Here is a 15444-nt window from a genome sequence, read left to right as displayed (position 1 = left end):
GGCCTAGTGGAATTGCAGTCTTTAATCCCAGATGGTAAAATTCAAACTGATCAAACCCCTAAATATTCAAAAGAAGATCAAAAACTGATTAGAGACTTAAGGGGAATAGCAGAGAAAAATGGTTGGGTTAAAACACCACAAGGGAAAGTAATAGTGCCTAGCACATTACTCTGGGCTATAATAATGGCTGAGCATAGAAAGACTCACTGGGGAGCTGAAGCCTTGTATAAACACCTGAGAAAATACATTGTTGCCCATAATGTGTATACAACAATCAGACAAGTGACACAACAGTGTGACATTTGTTTGCAAAATAACCCTCAAATAACCCAAAAGGTTGAAGTAGGGCAAATAGGGAAAGGTAATCTCCCTGGGCAGTGGTGGCAGATTGATTTTTTGGAACTCCCAAGGAAAAGGGGATTTTGATATCTGTTGGTATGAACTGATACCTTTTCAGGACAGCCAGAAGCATTCCTTGCTGAACAAACAAAGCCAGGGAAGTGACTAAGACCTTATTACATGAAATTATACCAAGATTTGGGATTCCAGCAATAATATCCTCAGACAGAGGCCCTCATTTTGTAGCCAAAGTCACACAAGTTAGTAGACTTCTGGGAATAGATTGGCAATTACACACTCCTTTTAGGCCACAGGCGAGCAGTCAAGTGGAAAAAATGAACCACCTTCTTAAATTACAAATTTTAAAATTGGGTCAGGAAGCTGGATTAACCTGGCCTCAGTCACTATCCCTAGCCTTGTGGCGAGTCAGGACAAAACTAAGAACTAAAGAGGAATTGAGCCCCTTTGAAATGCTATGTGGAAGACCTTATATTAGGTGTCCTCAAACTATGGCCCGCGGGCCGGATACGGCCCCCCAGGGTCCTCAATCCGGCCCCCCATATTTACAGAACCCCCCCGCCCCCCCCCCCACCGGGGGTTGGGGGGGGAAACCAAGCAGCCGCAGATGACTGCCTTCCACTTAATCCACGCACCGGCCCCCTGTTTAAAAATTTGAGGACCCCTGCCTTATATGGTCCAAGCAGGAATATCAACACAAGTAGGTACTGAAGTATTAACTGATTATGTGCTAAGTTTACAGAAACAACCTAGGAAAATAGAGAAACTGGTCTTGGGAACTTGTGCTCGGGGTCTGGATAGACCAATACATTACATAAAGCCACGTGATTATGTATATGTTAGATCTCTTTCAGACTCACCTTTGGAACCAAAATGGAATGGACCATTCCAGGTCTTACTGACAACACACACAGCTGTTAAAATACAGGAACAGCCGTCATGGATACATTGTTCCAGGGTGAAGAAAGCCTCTAAACAACTGGGAGCTAATGGAAACTGGACCTTTAAAACTCCGACTGAGACAAAGACATTCTTGATCAAGACAGGTTTTACATAACAAGAACCGACAACCGATGGGGTGTGGGGGGGCGGGGATGGGGTCAGGATGACAGGACATCTAGATTCTTAGAATGTTCAATAACAGGTTTGGACCGTTAGTGCTTTTTTGTATCCTCCCTCTTGCCTACAACCAAGAGCCTGATAACTGGCCTTGGAATCATGCTCAAAAAACCCACACTGGAATAATGGGAAGTATAGATCCAAAGACAAAACTAGCTATGGTAATTTTTTCTGGAAATGAGGTGTACCAAAGGAATCAGTGGGACCGGAATGATGAGGACAGAGTTGCCCGATTGTGGGGAAAATTAGGTGATAAAAGTAGGGTGTCAAATATATAATAAAAGGGATAACACCAAAATTTCAGGAGACACTCTGATTAATATCAGAAAGGTAGATAAAGAATTTACCCTTCTAAATACGGCCACATGCTTTAATTCACGGGAATGTTGGCATACTTTTACCTTCATGCTTTAATTCACGGGAATGTTGGCATACTTTTACCTTAACCGAGCCCGTCTTTATAGTATGCCTAGGACAGGAATCACCAAGAACGGCTCTGACTTATAAGATTAAAATAACAATCATGCCAACCACCGTTTCTCCCACCACCACAATTCCATCGACCCCATTAATGCTTAATCCTAAAAATTTTTGAAATTGGACCCTATGTGATCAGAAAAACAGGACAACAGATGTTCAACCCAGAATGGTCTCTCAGACATGTTGAATTGTTAATACAAACCAATGTCTCTGAAATTCAACCAGCTTGTTCTCCTTTCCTGAAAACATCCTTCGAGGGATGGACAACCTGGCTGAGAAAACAGGTGCCCTTTAAAAGGTGAACACAAAGAGACCCAACTGGTGTGTTAGGAACAGGATTAGGTATTTTAAATGGAATTGACTCAGAAATATTAATAAGATGGTTGCTGCAACTAATGATTTGGAAAAACTACAACAACCTTTACAGCCTTCTCTACTAGCTTTAGGAACCAGTCAATAGTTATCAGAAGTGTTACCCAAGTGGAAGAAGGTGAATGAACAGGATCATGAATTGATAATAGATGCACTTGGTAAAGTCCAAGATAACATTTCTTTAGCCCTTAGGTGCATATAGGCCCAATTATGGATGCAATCAGTGGCTGCCTCAATTATAAGAGAAGGTGAAGAAGGCACTTTTCCTACCAAAATTTGGAAAATTGTTTGGGATAGTGCCACTGACTTTGAAAAAGAACTCCAGTATTGGTGGACTCTAACGAATTTTACATATGGCCCCATCACTGATAGACACGACTTTTGTGCTGAGCATTCGTAACACTTCAATACAGGAAGTCCACCCCATCACTGCATTAGGATTGAACCTCAATGGAACTGTACTCTATCCTTTTGAACACAGAACACTGGCACGGATAGTAGATGAGAAATGGCAAACTGTAAATTTAGAATCCTGCATTATGAAAGAACAAAAGGGATTTATTTGTGAAAGTAGTACAATTGACACTCAAGACATTTGTCTCGATACTGAACAAAATATCTGTCATCTTGAAATCAATTCAGACGCTGATCAGAAAACAACACATATATACTGGCCAAGGTTATGTGTGTTTGAGAACTGCTTGTAGCTCTAACAATAGACAAGACAGTTGTGAATAATCACAACCATTCTTATTTCTGCATTTGTAATTTTGTTAAGATAGTTGGGTGTGACTTTTCTTATTTAGCACCAATCATATCTCACCAGTTGATACAGTCCAAATATACAATGTTTCACAGATTGACACCTGCACCTATTGGAATGAATCTTATATTGGTAAAACAATTAGTGAAACATCAAGACTTCAAAATTTTGAAGGAAGTCCAAGAAAATGGACAAAACCCCCTGATAACTGTCCACCATGACATAAAGGAAATTCACAGGATCCTGAAAAGTATAAAGAAAGATGCAGAACATAACTGGTGGGATGCACTTTTTGGATAGTCACCTACTACTACTGGTATCCCAAATAAGTTATGTCACCCCATTGTTGTTCTTTCGATATTAGTTCTAGTCGGTTTTGTTTTATCTACAATATTGTATGTTTGGAATTGGAAAATGTTAAAACGATTGACATATTTGACATCTATACTTGGTGCACGTGAGAACGCATTAAGAGGTAATCAGAGCGAGGGAGACTGCTAAGCCTTCATCCCCAACGACCCCCACAACCACCAGCAAGGAGATAGTGTGCAAGTGCAAATGGGAGGAAACTTATGTTAATGACTTCTCGGTAGACTAATTATCCTAACCCAACCTATTCTCGGGCATCTATTCAATATGTATGAATGTATACTTTAAATCACACATGCACAAAGAAGTCAGGGCAGCAGGTGCTTTTTGAATTATCCACCCTGATGCCCGCCAGTGAATTAAACATACCTGCTTTATAATTTATCCTGAGTTACAAAGTTTAATTCTGCACGTCACAACGACCATCTAGTCCAACTGCCTGACCATTTTAGGGCTGACCAAAAGTTAAAACATTAAGGGTACTGTCCAAATGCCTCTTAGATGCTGACAGGCTTGGTGCACCAAGAAAGCCTGTTCTAGTGTTTGAACGCCCTCTCAGCAAAGAAATGCTTCCTAACGCCCAGCCTAAACCTCCCCTGTCACAGCTTTGAACTATTCCCATGTAATGTAATGCTACATTTTACTTTTCTACTTCAGCACTTATTTCTTTGAGTGCATTACTGTCTGTGGATAAATGCAGTGCCTTCTTATTCCAATTCTCCTAGCTGTTCAAATGAAGACACACATGGATCTTGATCCTTAACAGTATCCAACAGCTTGTGCATCTTCTCCCGAATGTGTTTAGAACATCGCAAAGGGGTTACAATTTTCAGGTCTTTAGCACTGGAGTCATGTGCCTTATGGTGCATCTTCACCCTTAGTATATAAAAAAAATATATATATAAAAAAAATAATCACTAAACATAGGCACACCATCATACAAGTTACCTCTGTAGCATCTAGCAGAAACAGTAAGTCGTGATTCCCGTTCAACTCTCCCCCATCCTCATAGCCAAAGGAAACTGAAAACAGGTCCTTTCATACAGTTAAAACTAGATATACATTTCTTCTTGGACAAAATACTTCAATTTGAAGAATGTATTAAAAAGAGGAAGATTTCCCCCCATTCCACCTGGGGAGTGTTCTTCCTGCTATGAGGCATAGCAGACAGCTGCCAAGAGTCCAGCTTCATCAGATGCCAAAGCTAAGCACAACTTTAAATCTGCTATCTTAAAAGACACTTCGTGGCAAAAAAAGAATTTAAGTGTTATCTGTTTTGTCCCGAGATTACTAACCAGAATTTTGCCTCAGGAAACAATTAAGATAATCTTTACAGGACAGTTACATCTTGTTTGCTTCTGTGTTGTAGGACATACAACCACATCTACATTTGAAAAGGGGATGGCTGGAGACACCTACTTTGTCTAGCTCAGTGTAGCACTGCTACTGCCACATGGGCTGTGGGAAGGGATCCTAAATCTGGAATCTATGTCTCTGCCTCAAAGAGATTAGATTACTCTGGAGTAAGGCATTCAAAAAGCAAAACAGTTTGAGTAAATAGAGGACTTTATTTAAAAAGACTTCCTTCTGAAGGAACAGGAAGCAATACTAAAAAGTTAAGTTCTTGAGAGCTTTTAACAAGGTTTTCACAAATGCAGTGCCTCCTTGTTTCAACAGGACACAAACATTAGTGTTGCCCCTGACACTGCAAACTTTCCAGTTACCTGAAGTGATCTTACCTTCCCAAGCATGGTGTGGTAGATTGATTGTACCTCATGAAATAAGATGTGCCATTCTCTTTCTCAGGAGAATTAACTGATGGGGTAAAAGATGTAGCCCAATCTTCATTCTGCTCTTCTGTTCCACATTTTCCTTTCTTTTTTGTACTTTCTTTAGTCATCTGCTTTTTATTCTTTTTTGGCAAAATGTCTCCTCTTGGTTTCAAGTCTGAATCCATTTCTTTGTTTTTGATCACTTCACTGCTAGCCTCTGCCTTAGTGTCATCACTCTCTGCTTTTTGGTCATCAGAGCAGAGGATCCTTAGAGGCCTCCTGAACCTGCTCTGATGCTCCTGATGATATGGAGAAATAGTGTGAAATGGGGACAATGGACACCGACTGTGATTGTATATGTCTACTCAGGAATGTGGGTATGGTGACTAGTCATGGGTGCGGTGTCTGGTCACATAGGCACACAGCTCTGAGGAGACAACTACAGTTTTGAGGAGATGCCTGCCCCTCTTCCTCTAACAAAGGGGAGACGCCTGCCCTTCTTCCTCTAACAAAGGGGCTATTTAAAAGAGAATGAGAAAAGGATGAGAGACATTCAAATGCTATCTAGAGGGAGGGAGTGCTAAGTCTCCTTGCTGGAGAAGATTGGATGGTCACAAGGACATGAATCACCCACAAACCTGCAAGACCACCACATTCCAGGAAACGGACTGATAAGCTAATTAACATACGAAGCGGGGTTTAGGTAACGAATATGTATAGGCGTTAATTGAATATTCATTTGTTTTATTGTATAAATGTGAGATGGATCGTCACTTCGGGCATGCACACTTGTGGAGGAGCGATCCCCCGTGCATCTGCGTGCAATAAACATACCTACTTTATAACTTTTGAGTTATAGAGTCTAATTCCGCACGTCACTGAACCTAAACTTCCACTGACTTCCACTACCTCACGTAAACCAGATTCTACCACAGCTCCCCCTAAAATTGAAATATTAAAAAAAGTACAGCTGTGATTAGTTACAGCAAAATATAAATTAATGTTTGAGAGATCTGAAATCTTAAAACTTTACATGAGAAAGTTAAGCATGTACTGAGTCTGAGCCACAGCAATTTAAGTTACTAATAATTTTAGTGGCCTTCAAGAACCTGAAACCTGAGAACTCAGGGTAAGTACATCCCAAGAAGTCATTCTCTTCATTCCCATGCACAGCAGCTCTGAGCAAGTATTTCATTCAGTTGGGATTAAATACTTGGCAGATTATGTTATATTGAACAGGAGTGTATATGGCTACTTTGCTTCCAAAATTGGAAGATTTACCACCTTTAATTGACACTATGCCATAACACAACCATGCATCTTCTGGTAAAGGAGTTTATGTGTCAAAGAGGCAACTGATTTTTAGCTAGCAAGAATGCTTATTTACTCTTTGACTGTCAGGCTAAAATAGCTGGACAACATTGCTTTGATAGAGCTGAAGTAGAAAGTCCGAACACGCAAGCATCTCCAGTACTCATTTTAACATGCCCACAGTTGAAATAGATTGAAGACAACCTTGTAAACCAAAGACAACCGAGTAAAAAATGATCACAGAGAAGTTTCCATGAAACAGAATTTTACAGGCATAAATGGTTTAAACAGTCAGCTTGCATTGCCTGTCAAATCAGATATTTAGCTAGAATAGAGTATGCTTGGACTTACCATCCTCAGGCTCAAAGAGGCTTCCAGTAATTTTTATAATATTTATTAGTGTGTGTCGTAGTTCATCTTTAGGCTGGAAAAAAGGTTGCATTGTTTTAGAAAAACAATTCCAAAATTAATCATCATTTCAGCTTATTTGGTATAACATTTACAGGGAAAGTGGTACAGAACACATGATGCTTATTTAATGCTGTTCAGACACAAGTCAGGACACAAGTGAATCCTGTATTTGATGCGCTAAGGCTGTATTTATTTGATGTCCTGAAACCTTGCTGATATCAAAGTACAGGAATTAATTTTACATTTATTGATGAACTTAAGTTCTGTTTTGGGTTTCTAGTGACACTAGAATTCTCAGTCCTTAATTTCCTCTAGGCAGAGCATCATATGCTATTTTGATGATCCTAAATCTTTCTTCTTGAAAGTAGTTTCTACAGTGGTTACAGAGCAAACCAAATCCAACTTTTTAATGTTCACATAGGTTACATGGCTCTCCTACTATAAAAGTATTTATTAAAATCAGATATACCATACTTTCATGCCTTTATATTTATTAATCTTAAACTTCAAGACAAGCTGCTTACCACTGCCCCTGCCAAAATGGCCTCCTCATAGACAGCAATGACCTTTTCAAGAGGGCCCATCTGTTCAAGACGTATACAGCAGATCCAATATTTCACAAGCTTTTTAGCCCCAGGAGTGCTCTGTGCCATATCTTCCAACATGGCATGTACTTCATCACTTTGACATCCCTAAAGTCAACACAAGTGCAGAGATTTAAATGCAGTGAACAGTGAGGTGCTATATTTTAGCTGGTTTTGAACTAAAAAGCAAGTATTTTTTCTTTCTTTAGTAGAATTGTCATTCACCTATTCTTCCAAATGGAAATTATTTCTACAGTCTTGTAAGTAGAAGGGATAGTAGAATGCATAGACATCTTCAAAACTACTTAAACCAGACTTTGTCAGAACTCTAGGCAAGTTTCCGCAAATGCAAACTTATTTTAGATTAATTATTTCATACTACCCTCATTACATTAGAACTTTTCTACTTTATTATGTTACCATTATTGCCTAATCTTATTGGGTAGTTCAGTAAATTGGCGACTCTTCAGTGAGAACTAATTCCTTCAGGTGTCAGCAAAAAGCTACAATATTGCCTAACTTGGGGAGCAATTAGTGCCCTGCATCTGGTTCACAAGTCCAGCATGCCTATAGGACTTGCATGTTGTAGGGATCTATATCATTAGAACTTGCTAGGCAAGGGACTGAATACTTGTTCAGTTAATTTCAGACATTCTGCAAGAGTCCTGTTGACCTTTTCATTATGGAATACGTTCTCTAAAGATTCACCAGAAGAGAACCCTTGTTCTTTACTTTTAGACTTGGGTCCCAGCTGCATATGTATAGGAGGTCTCTTCAACACTTTTCCTCTAGATGCCCTCCATTCATCCAGACAAGCTCTGCATTTAAAAATATTAGCTGACATGACAGATATTTTTTACATTGACTGACACTAACTAGGGTAAGTCATACAAATACTTTCCAGATTGTCCTTGAGTCCTATCCCTTTAATTCTAAAAAGGATACAGCTGCCATTTAGACCTGCATGGATATTTCAGAACCATGCATATCACTTATGCTGTAGGTATCTATCAGGTCAGAATGCTTTCATAGAAACATAGAATCATTTAGGTTGGAAAAGACCTTTGAGATCATGCAGTCCAACCATTAACCCAGGACTGCCAAGTTCACCACTAAACCACGTCACCAAGCACCGCATCTATGTGGGTTTTTTTAAACACTTCTAGGGTTGGTGATTCTACCACCTCCCTGGGCAGCCTGTTCCAATGCTTGACCACCCTTTCACTTTAATCTCTCCCTTTTCAGCAGCACCAAGAGACTTCAGCTACAGACTTTTTTTTTTCCAAGAAGGGGTAGAAAATGCTTCTGATTTATTCATATGTACCACCTCTTCCCTAATCCCACTTCAAACCAGAAAACTAAAAGCTATCTCTAAAGACACAAAGCATGGAGAGCAGGCCAGAACCACCATATAATGTCATTGACAAGTGCTCTCCTTCAGTCCATAAACACGGTCAATTCTATATACATTCTGTATCAGTTTTGTTTTGTGGTGGGGTTTTTTTTGGTTTTTTTTTTTTTTTTTAGCAGTGGCATGCATGTGCAATTCACTTCAAGAATTATCTGTCATGCTTAAGGCTGTCACAACACTTAGCCTAATAATCAGAAAATATATATTGCTTGTGGTCCCTATTTATAACTGCACAGGACAAGCCGTAAACCTGAGGAGCTGCTGTAATTAATACTGAGAAATCATGATTCAGACTAAGTCTACAGTTTCAGTCTACTGCCCTTGGGCATCAAGTTAAAACACTCAGATGTCATTTTTCAGCACATCTACAGCAAGAAATAGATCAAAATAGACATTATTGGAAAAAAGGTCTAAATACCTCCCAAGATCAAGCTACAATAGTCAGTAATTCAGTTACCTTCTCTCTTCTCCTGAGATTTTTGGTAGAAGAGATATTCTATTGCCATTAGTTTTCAAATTCTGTCCTGACTTTGTACCAAGAACAACAGAAACTGGTTTTGCTGGAGCTTCTGGTCTTGCATCTTCACAAGAACTTGTGCATTTCTTCACTCTTAGTATCCTGTGGTCAGAATTGTTAGAAGCAGCCTTCAGTGGCTGTGCAACCCTTCCACGAATCATATTTTCTGTTACTTTCTTGGGTGCTACAACAGATGTCAGTTGCCATTCCTTCAGAGTGGACTGGGAGTTAATAGCAGCTTTGTTAGATGGTTTGCTCTGAAATGGGAGGACATAACCTGCTTTTACAGAATTAGGGTTGTTTGTGACTTCGATGGTCTTCAAGACTACGTTACGGCTGCTGATCAGCAAAGATGTTGCTGCTGGTTTGGTGGCAGGAGGAAGAAACTTCTTGTCTGGCAAAGAGCTCTTTTCCCCCTCACTTTTTGGTGTTTTTTGGAAGGAGTTTACCTTGGATTGGATAACTTTGCCATGATACACACCAAGCACTGGTTTCTTTGGTAGGCCGATACCTGAATTTGGGTTTTCTTCAACTGACTGCTTCTCTTTTATGCTTTTCATTTGCAAGACAGGCTTGTTAAGTGACACGTGCTGAGATTTTATTTCAGTAACTTCATCCTTAGAAGCATGATCTTCATTATAGTTTGCTCCCGAGATGGAATTTGTCAGTGTGGTTGTGGAAGAGTTTAAAATAACACTTTTTTCACTCAGACCACTTGATTGGTCCCATGACAGTTTATTAGCATTCCCTTTGCTTTCCTGAAGTCAAAAGCATATCCACAAACATATTAGAAGGACATTCATGCTGCATGTTACTTTTTCCACAAAGAAGGTTTCACTTATTTACAGGACTGAAGTGATTAACAGTAAATGGCACTTAAAGGTAACTACAAAACACAAAAGGGGTGTGTGTGTGTGTGTATACACAGAGTATTTGTCAGCTCTCATTAAACAATCCTTACTTGATTTTTTTGATGTGAATTCTGTAAACTGTACCTTGGAAGTGAGGCAGCCTAACCCGAGGCCTACACTCTTCTTATAGAAAGAAAACTCTCAAAGTAATTGCTGACTTTTAACTGCCAAAATCAATTTCTAAGAAGAGTCATAAGGTAGAAACTTGCTTTAGGCTATATATAGACAAAAGCAGTATCTCAGTTTGTATACCCCATCACTTAATGGCAACACCATTCCTCTGCTTAGTTTGGATACCCTGCTAATGCAAGGTAGTGAGTAAATCCTTTAATTAGGGCATTAGGACATGGTACCAGAAGGAGAATTTTCTTACTAATGAGCTCTAGAATGCTGTAGTTAAGAATAGACACATGGGTTTTAGGTAGCCTTACTACTCCCTGAAAACTCTCAGCCATATGTTCTCAGCATAACCCTAGCCTAGAGGCTACAAGGAGCGAGCCCTAGTCTTTTCCTCCAAAGAAGATACTCTACAGCAACTAAGGCAGCATTTTCCAAGCAGCAGCTCATGGAATAGTGAAAGATCCAAACGCAGGAAAAAGACATGCAAATGACACATGAAAGTCTGCAGAAATTGACACTTCTCCTTCAAGAAAGATACCCTTGAACAGTAAGAAAATTATACCACATCTCATTTCCTGGTTTGTCATTCAGGCTTAGAAGTTAAGATTTGACCAAGCCAATAACTAGAGCTTGAGTACAAGGGCTGTTATTTCAGGAAGCTATGTAGTTTAACTTTAAAAATCACATGAGATATTAACACAGACCAAAATATCTCCTTTCAGGAAATTTCTAAATAAAGTTTGTTCTCCCTTTTGGAATTTTCCCCCTCCACTACTGTTTTCCAAGTAACAGAGCACAATACAAGAATTCTCTACTCTGACAGAAGACCTTGCTCAGATTATAAATAAATTCCCCAAAGACTGAAAATATATCCAAAAAGTTCTGAGAGTCTCAAGAAAAGTTGTTAAAAATTAATCATTGTTTCAGCAATAACGGTATCCTCTTTAATGCCCTCTCCAGTCAGGTACAAACTTAATATCAATATGGTCCATTACACATAGTAATGTGACAGCTCTCCAAAAAGCATATAATAAGCAGTCACTGAACAGTTTGTTAAAACTGCACCTCTGCACTTGCAAACTTCTCATGCTTTGGAAGTTGTAGAACTTAAATACGCTTTAAGTGAGTGGAATGTTGTAGCCACAGAAACAGAGTGCCATCAGTATGTGATTATCAGTCAAAAACTTACCATTTCCGGCTTTGGAGAACTTTAGAGCTGTATTTTGTCTTGCAGTTTATTGCTAGTTGCGCTCCTAGTTCTGCTACTGCTAAAAAAAAAACAACAAACAAACCACAACATCTTAAGTCATCCTACAATGTAACAAATGAATTATTTTTAGAATAAGTTCACATGGTCCAGGTGGTAGTCTGCAGGCTAAACTCATGCTGAAGCACTTCATCTCAGTTTGTACTCTTCCTCCAGAAAAAATAAATGGCTAAGCAACCACTGAGCAGGGCTCAGGCTGCAAAACATCCCTTCTTACACCATAATGAGCTGTCTAACAGAGGGAGAAAAGAGAATAGACCTTATATACTGCAGGTACCATTCTCATGTTTAAGGATGAGCACCAGCCTGTCTGGCCTGATGCATCTGCCACAAGGTCAAGTTTCTAAATGCTGCAGTTGAGGGAGAAGGGGGAGCAGCACAACAAGCTGAAGCTCGGCTACTGCAATCATCAGGGGCCAGGCTGTTTGAGGCAAGTCTGAACAAGGATACGTAGCTCCTAGCACACTGACAGGTTCCAAAACCTGCAGTCAGGCACCACAGCTGGCATCAGACTACCCAACGAGTAACAAAACCACCAAGACCAGTATTGTCTCCTAGAAGCTAGGAAAATATGTTGACAGCTAAGAAGAAAAATATCCTCAGCTTGAAGTTACAAATCCAAATCCTTCCTCAGGCGCTTTACAATGCATAATATGAAACATGTGGCACTACTGCATGTGACTGAAAATTAACGTTTCAGTTAGCAACTGATAACTTTCCATCAGATGACATTCTGGAAGCCAGCCAAGCTGAAAATGAGGGTACATGAATGAAAATAAAGAAAAAGATAATTAGTGACTTTGAAGTGCTGCAGAACGCATGCATCTTGCTGTCACTTCTGCGCCACCCGATAGAGAACACACGTTAAGGGAACTGATCAGAAGTTATAGAATCACAGAATAATTTTGGTTGTAACAGACCTTTAATACAGAGTTCAACTATAAACCCAACACTAAACCATGTTCCTAAGCATCATATCTACATGTCTTTTAAATACCTCCAGGGATGGTCACTCAACTACTTCCCCATGCAGCCTGTTCCAATGCTTGACCACTCTTTCAGTGAAGAAAATTTTTCTAATACACAATCTAAACCTCCCCTGGCGGAACTTGAGGCTGTTTCCTATCATCTTATCGCTTGTTACTTAGGAAAAGAGACTGACACCCAGCTTGCTACAGCCCCCTTTCAGGTAGTCAGTGTGGAACAGTAATGGCTTCATAAAAGTAAAAGCTTCACAAAAAGCTATTACAACAGTAACAGCTTCACAATATCTGCAAAATAAAAGTATTAGTCATACCCACATACATGATGTCTCTAAATAATGAGTTAACTGAAGACTATGAAAAGTCCTGGAATATAATTGCCAGAGAAGAAACTGAAAGCAAGGAAAATAAAGTAAAACAAATGCTAAATTAAGAGTATTGCTGTAATGAAAATAGTTGGCATTGATTTTTCTAACACAAGATAGCTTTCTAAAACATGAAAGCACTTGCCTTTTCCTACTACAGAGTAAGTCTTTTGGCAGATTATATTCATCCTTTTAATTTATGTGTATTTTATATTCAAAGGTCATTGTTCAGTTAGATTTGTGCTACCAAGTAGTTTTGTGCTACTGAACATGGGACCATGCCACCTCAAGTATACAGAATAGCAAACAAGACTTCCTATTTAGATTGGAATAAATTTCAGACTGAAATTTACAATTTGCAAAGACATTGCTACACCATGAACTAACGGTAGAGCTAGAACCTTCTGTGCTCCTTTACACCACTGTCTTCTCTAGAGATATTTCTGCTGCTTATTAGAAGGTCTTACAGTATATGTCCAGACTTTAGACAACAGCAGGAAGATTTAAATACAATAAAAAGAAGCACCAGCCGATGATAGGTGCCCACCTTCTGTTTACAGAACATCATGCCGACGTGCTGGCCACCACACAGGTTGTGTTTTATTAGTTTGCTTTTAGCACAAAATAGTGAATTACTAACTATGAAAGCACAATGAAGCTAGATCAAGTGGATTGTGAACAAACACATGCAGCATAGCCCGAGTAGAAAGAGGGGGAAAACATATTTGTGGAAAGAAGGTCATAGAGGCAAACAGCAGAGTGTCATCTCAAACAAGAGCTCTGTCATGAAGGTATTATGTTCCGTCTCAGTCTCTAGAGGAGCAGATAATATACTTCATTAATTGCATCTATTATGCATGTGGTTAACAAAAGCTTTTAGTATTTGTTGACAATAAAAGGGCTTCAGGAAATCTGTGTGGTCACTAGCCTCACTGTGTGGTATCACCTTTTGGATGGTGTTTTCGACCAGAACTGCTATTGTCTTTCCCACCAGCCACCCAACCACAGACAAAGCTTTCTAAAGAATGTAAGCCATAGCAGAAATACTACCTGATTGATGCCTGCTTTTTTCGAATGGGCACACCAGAAAAGGTCTTTTTTTCTTGATAAAAAGTTGAAGAATACCTATAGTCTTTGTTCTGGTGGGTTTAATAAAAAAAAAATAATATTACATTTTCAGCTAAAATAATCATGCCAAACTTTGTTTCTTAGAAAAAAGTAAATGACATTAGAAAAGCATCAGGACATCATGAAACATAGACATTGTGGGTTAAAAAAATCTTTAATTTTCACATCTTATGTCGTCTTACACATTCTCTTATTTCTTGAGAAAGACTAGATTCAAGGGGCAGTTGAATGTAAACTCACAGCTGTACAAGATAGCCGTTTTGCTGCGTTAAGCTAGAAGAAACATGATTTTGCAACGGGAAGAAGTCAGGCTCACCCCTCTACCTTCTGAATGCCTGTCCACCATTTCACATACTTGCTGTTGGTTCAGCAAGCACAGTTTTCACTTATAACGGTAGCAAGGTAAGGTTAGCACACATGGAAAATGCCATGCACGCGAACCCAGCTGACCATCTGCTAAATCATTTGCTTCTCTTCTGCTGTCATCTGGGCATTTGCATAAACGCTGAATCAATGGGAGTGTTAATAACAGCACAAAGTGATCATGGAAAGGTCTTAAGCCAGCTGTCACTTCTTAATATAGAAAGTAATTGCAGAACAGGATACTAGTTTGCATGTTTTCGCTGACCGACTGCACACCAGAGGCTTATATCCTTCATAAGGCAGCATTGTTGATCTTTTCAGAGACCTTTCTTTATTCCTGTTGGGAGGCAGTGATCTTGGATTGCTGGAAGCAGCTGGGTAAGATGGTCCTGCCACCCAAAGCAAGTTCAAGCATCCACGCAGCCAGTCTAGACAGTTAAGACTCCAAGTCTTAAACTGTTTAACATGCAGTGGGGATATGGCAGCATAAAGTTAAAGCCTTATCTTCGACTCAGAACAACAATTCCTTTATCATATTCAGGAACTCATGGCATTGCACCATCCTCCATCACAGACAAGCTCATTCAGCTGTGGAAGCCTTCAATGAACTCGCATAAAACCTGACTTTGGCCTCCTCCTAAGCAGGCTTGAGTCCCCTTTTTAATTTCTTTGCATGTGCTCTTTATCTTTCATATTTTGTCTTGCCCCTTGTTCTTTATTCACACTTCAGAAATCCCCACAAGGCTCATCAACATGGTCCCTCAACACTGAGGTATTTCTATATTACTGAAGTTCACACTGTACAAATTGCTAAAACATGATTGCTTTTGAGGACCTGAAC

The 15444-nt window shown here is 39.5% G+C and overlaps 1 protein-coding gene across 1 annotated transcript; it reads right to left on the bottom strand.

Annotated features, from left to right (window-relative positions):
• Positions 1–4094: 4094 nt before the first annotated feature.
• LOC129734898 (cytoskeleton-associated protein 2-like) lies at positions 4095–14909 on the bottom strand. The gene is given in 10 exon segments (XM_055700267.1): positions 4095–4336; positions 5200–5531; positions 6112–6173; positions 6895–6967; positions 7479–7646; positions 8170–8356; positions 9407–10224; positions 11687–11765; positions 14163–14251; positions 14847–14909. Coding segments are annotated over 10 exon segments (2040 nt in total). The 3' UTR covers positions 4095–4167.
• Positions 14910–15444: the final 535 nt, after the last annotated feature.

The sequence above is a fragment of the Falco cherrug genome, assembly GCF_023634085.1.
Source record: "Falco cherrug isolate bFalChe1 chromosome W unlocalized genomic scaffold, bFalChe1.pri SUPER_W_unloc_1, whole genome shotgun sequence".
NCBI lineage: Eukaryota > Metazoa > Chordata > Aves > Falconiformes > Falconidae > Falco > Falco cherrug.
The sequence above is the reverse complement of the archived record's forward strand: the minus strand, read 5'-3'. Positions and strand labels throughout refer to the sequence as shown.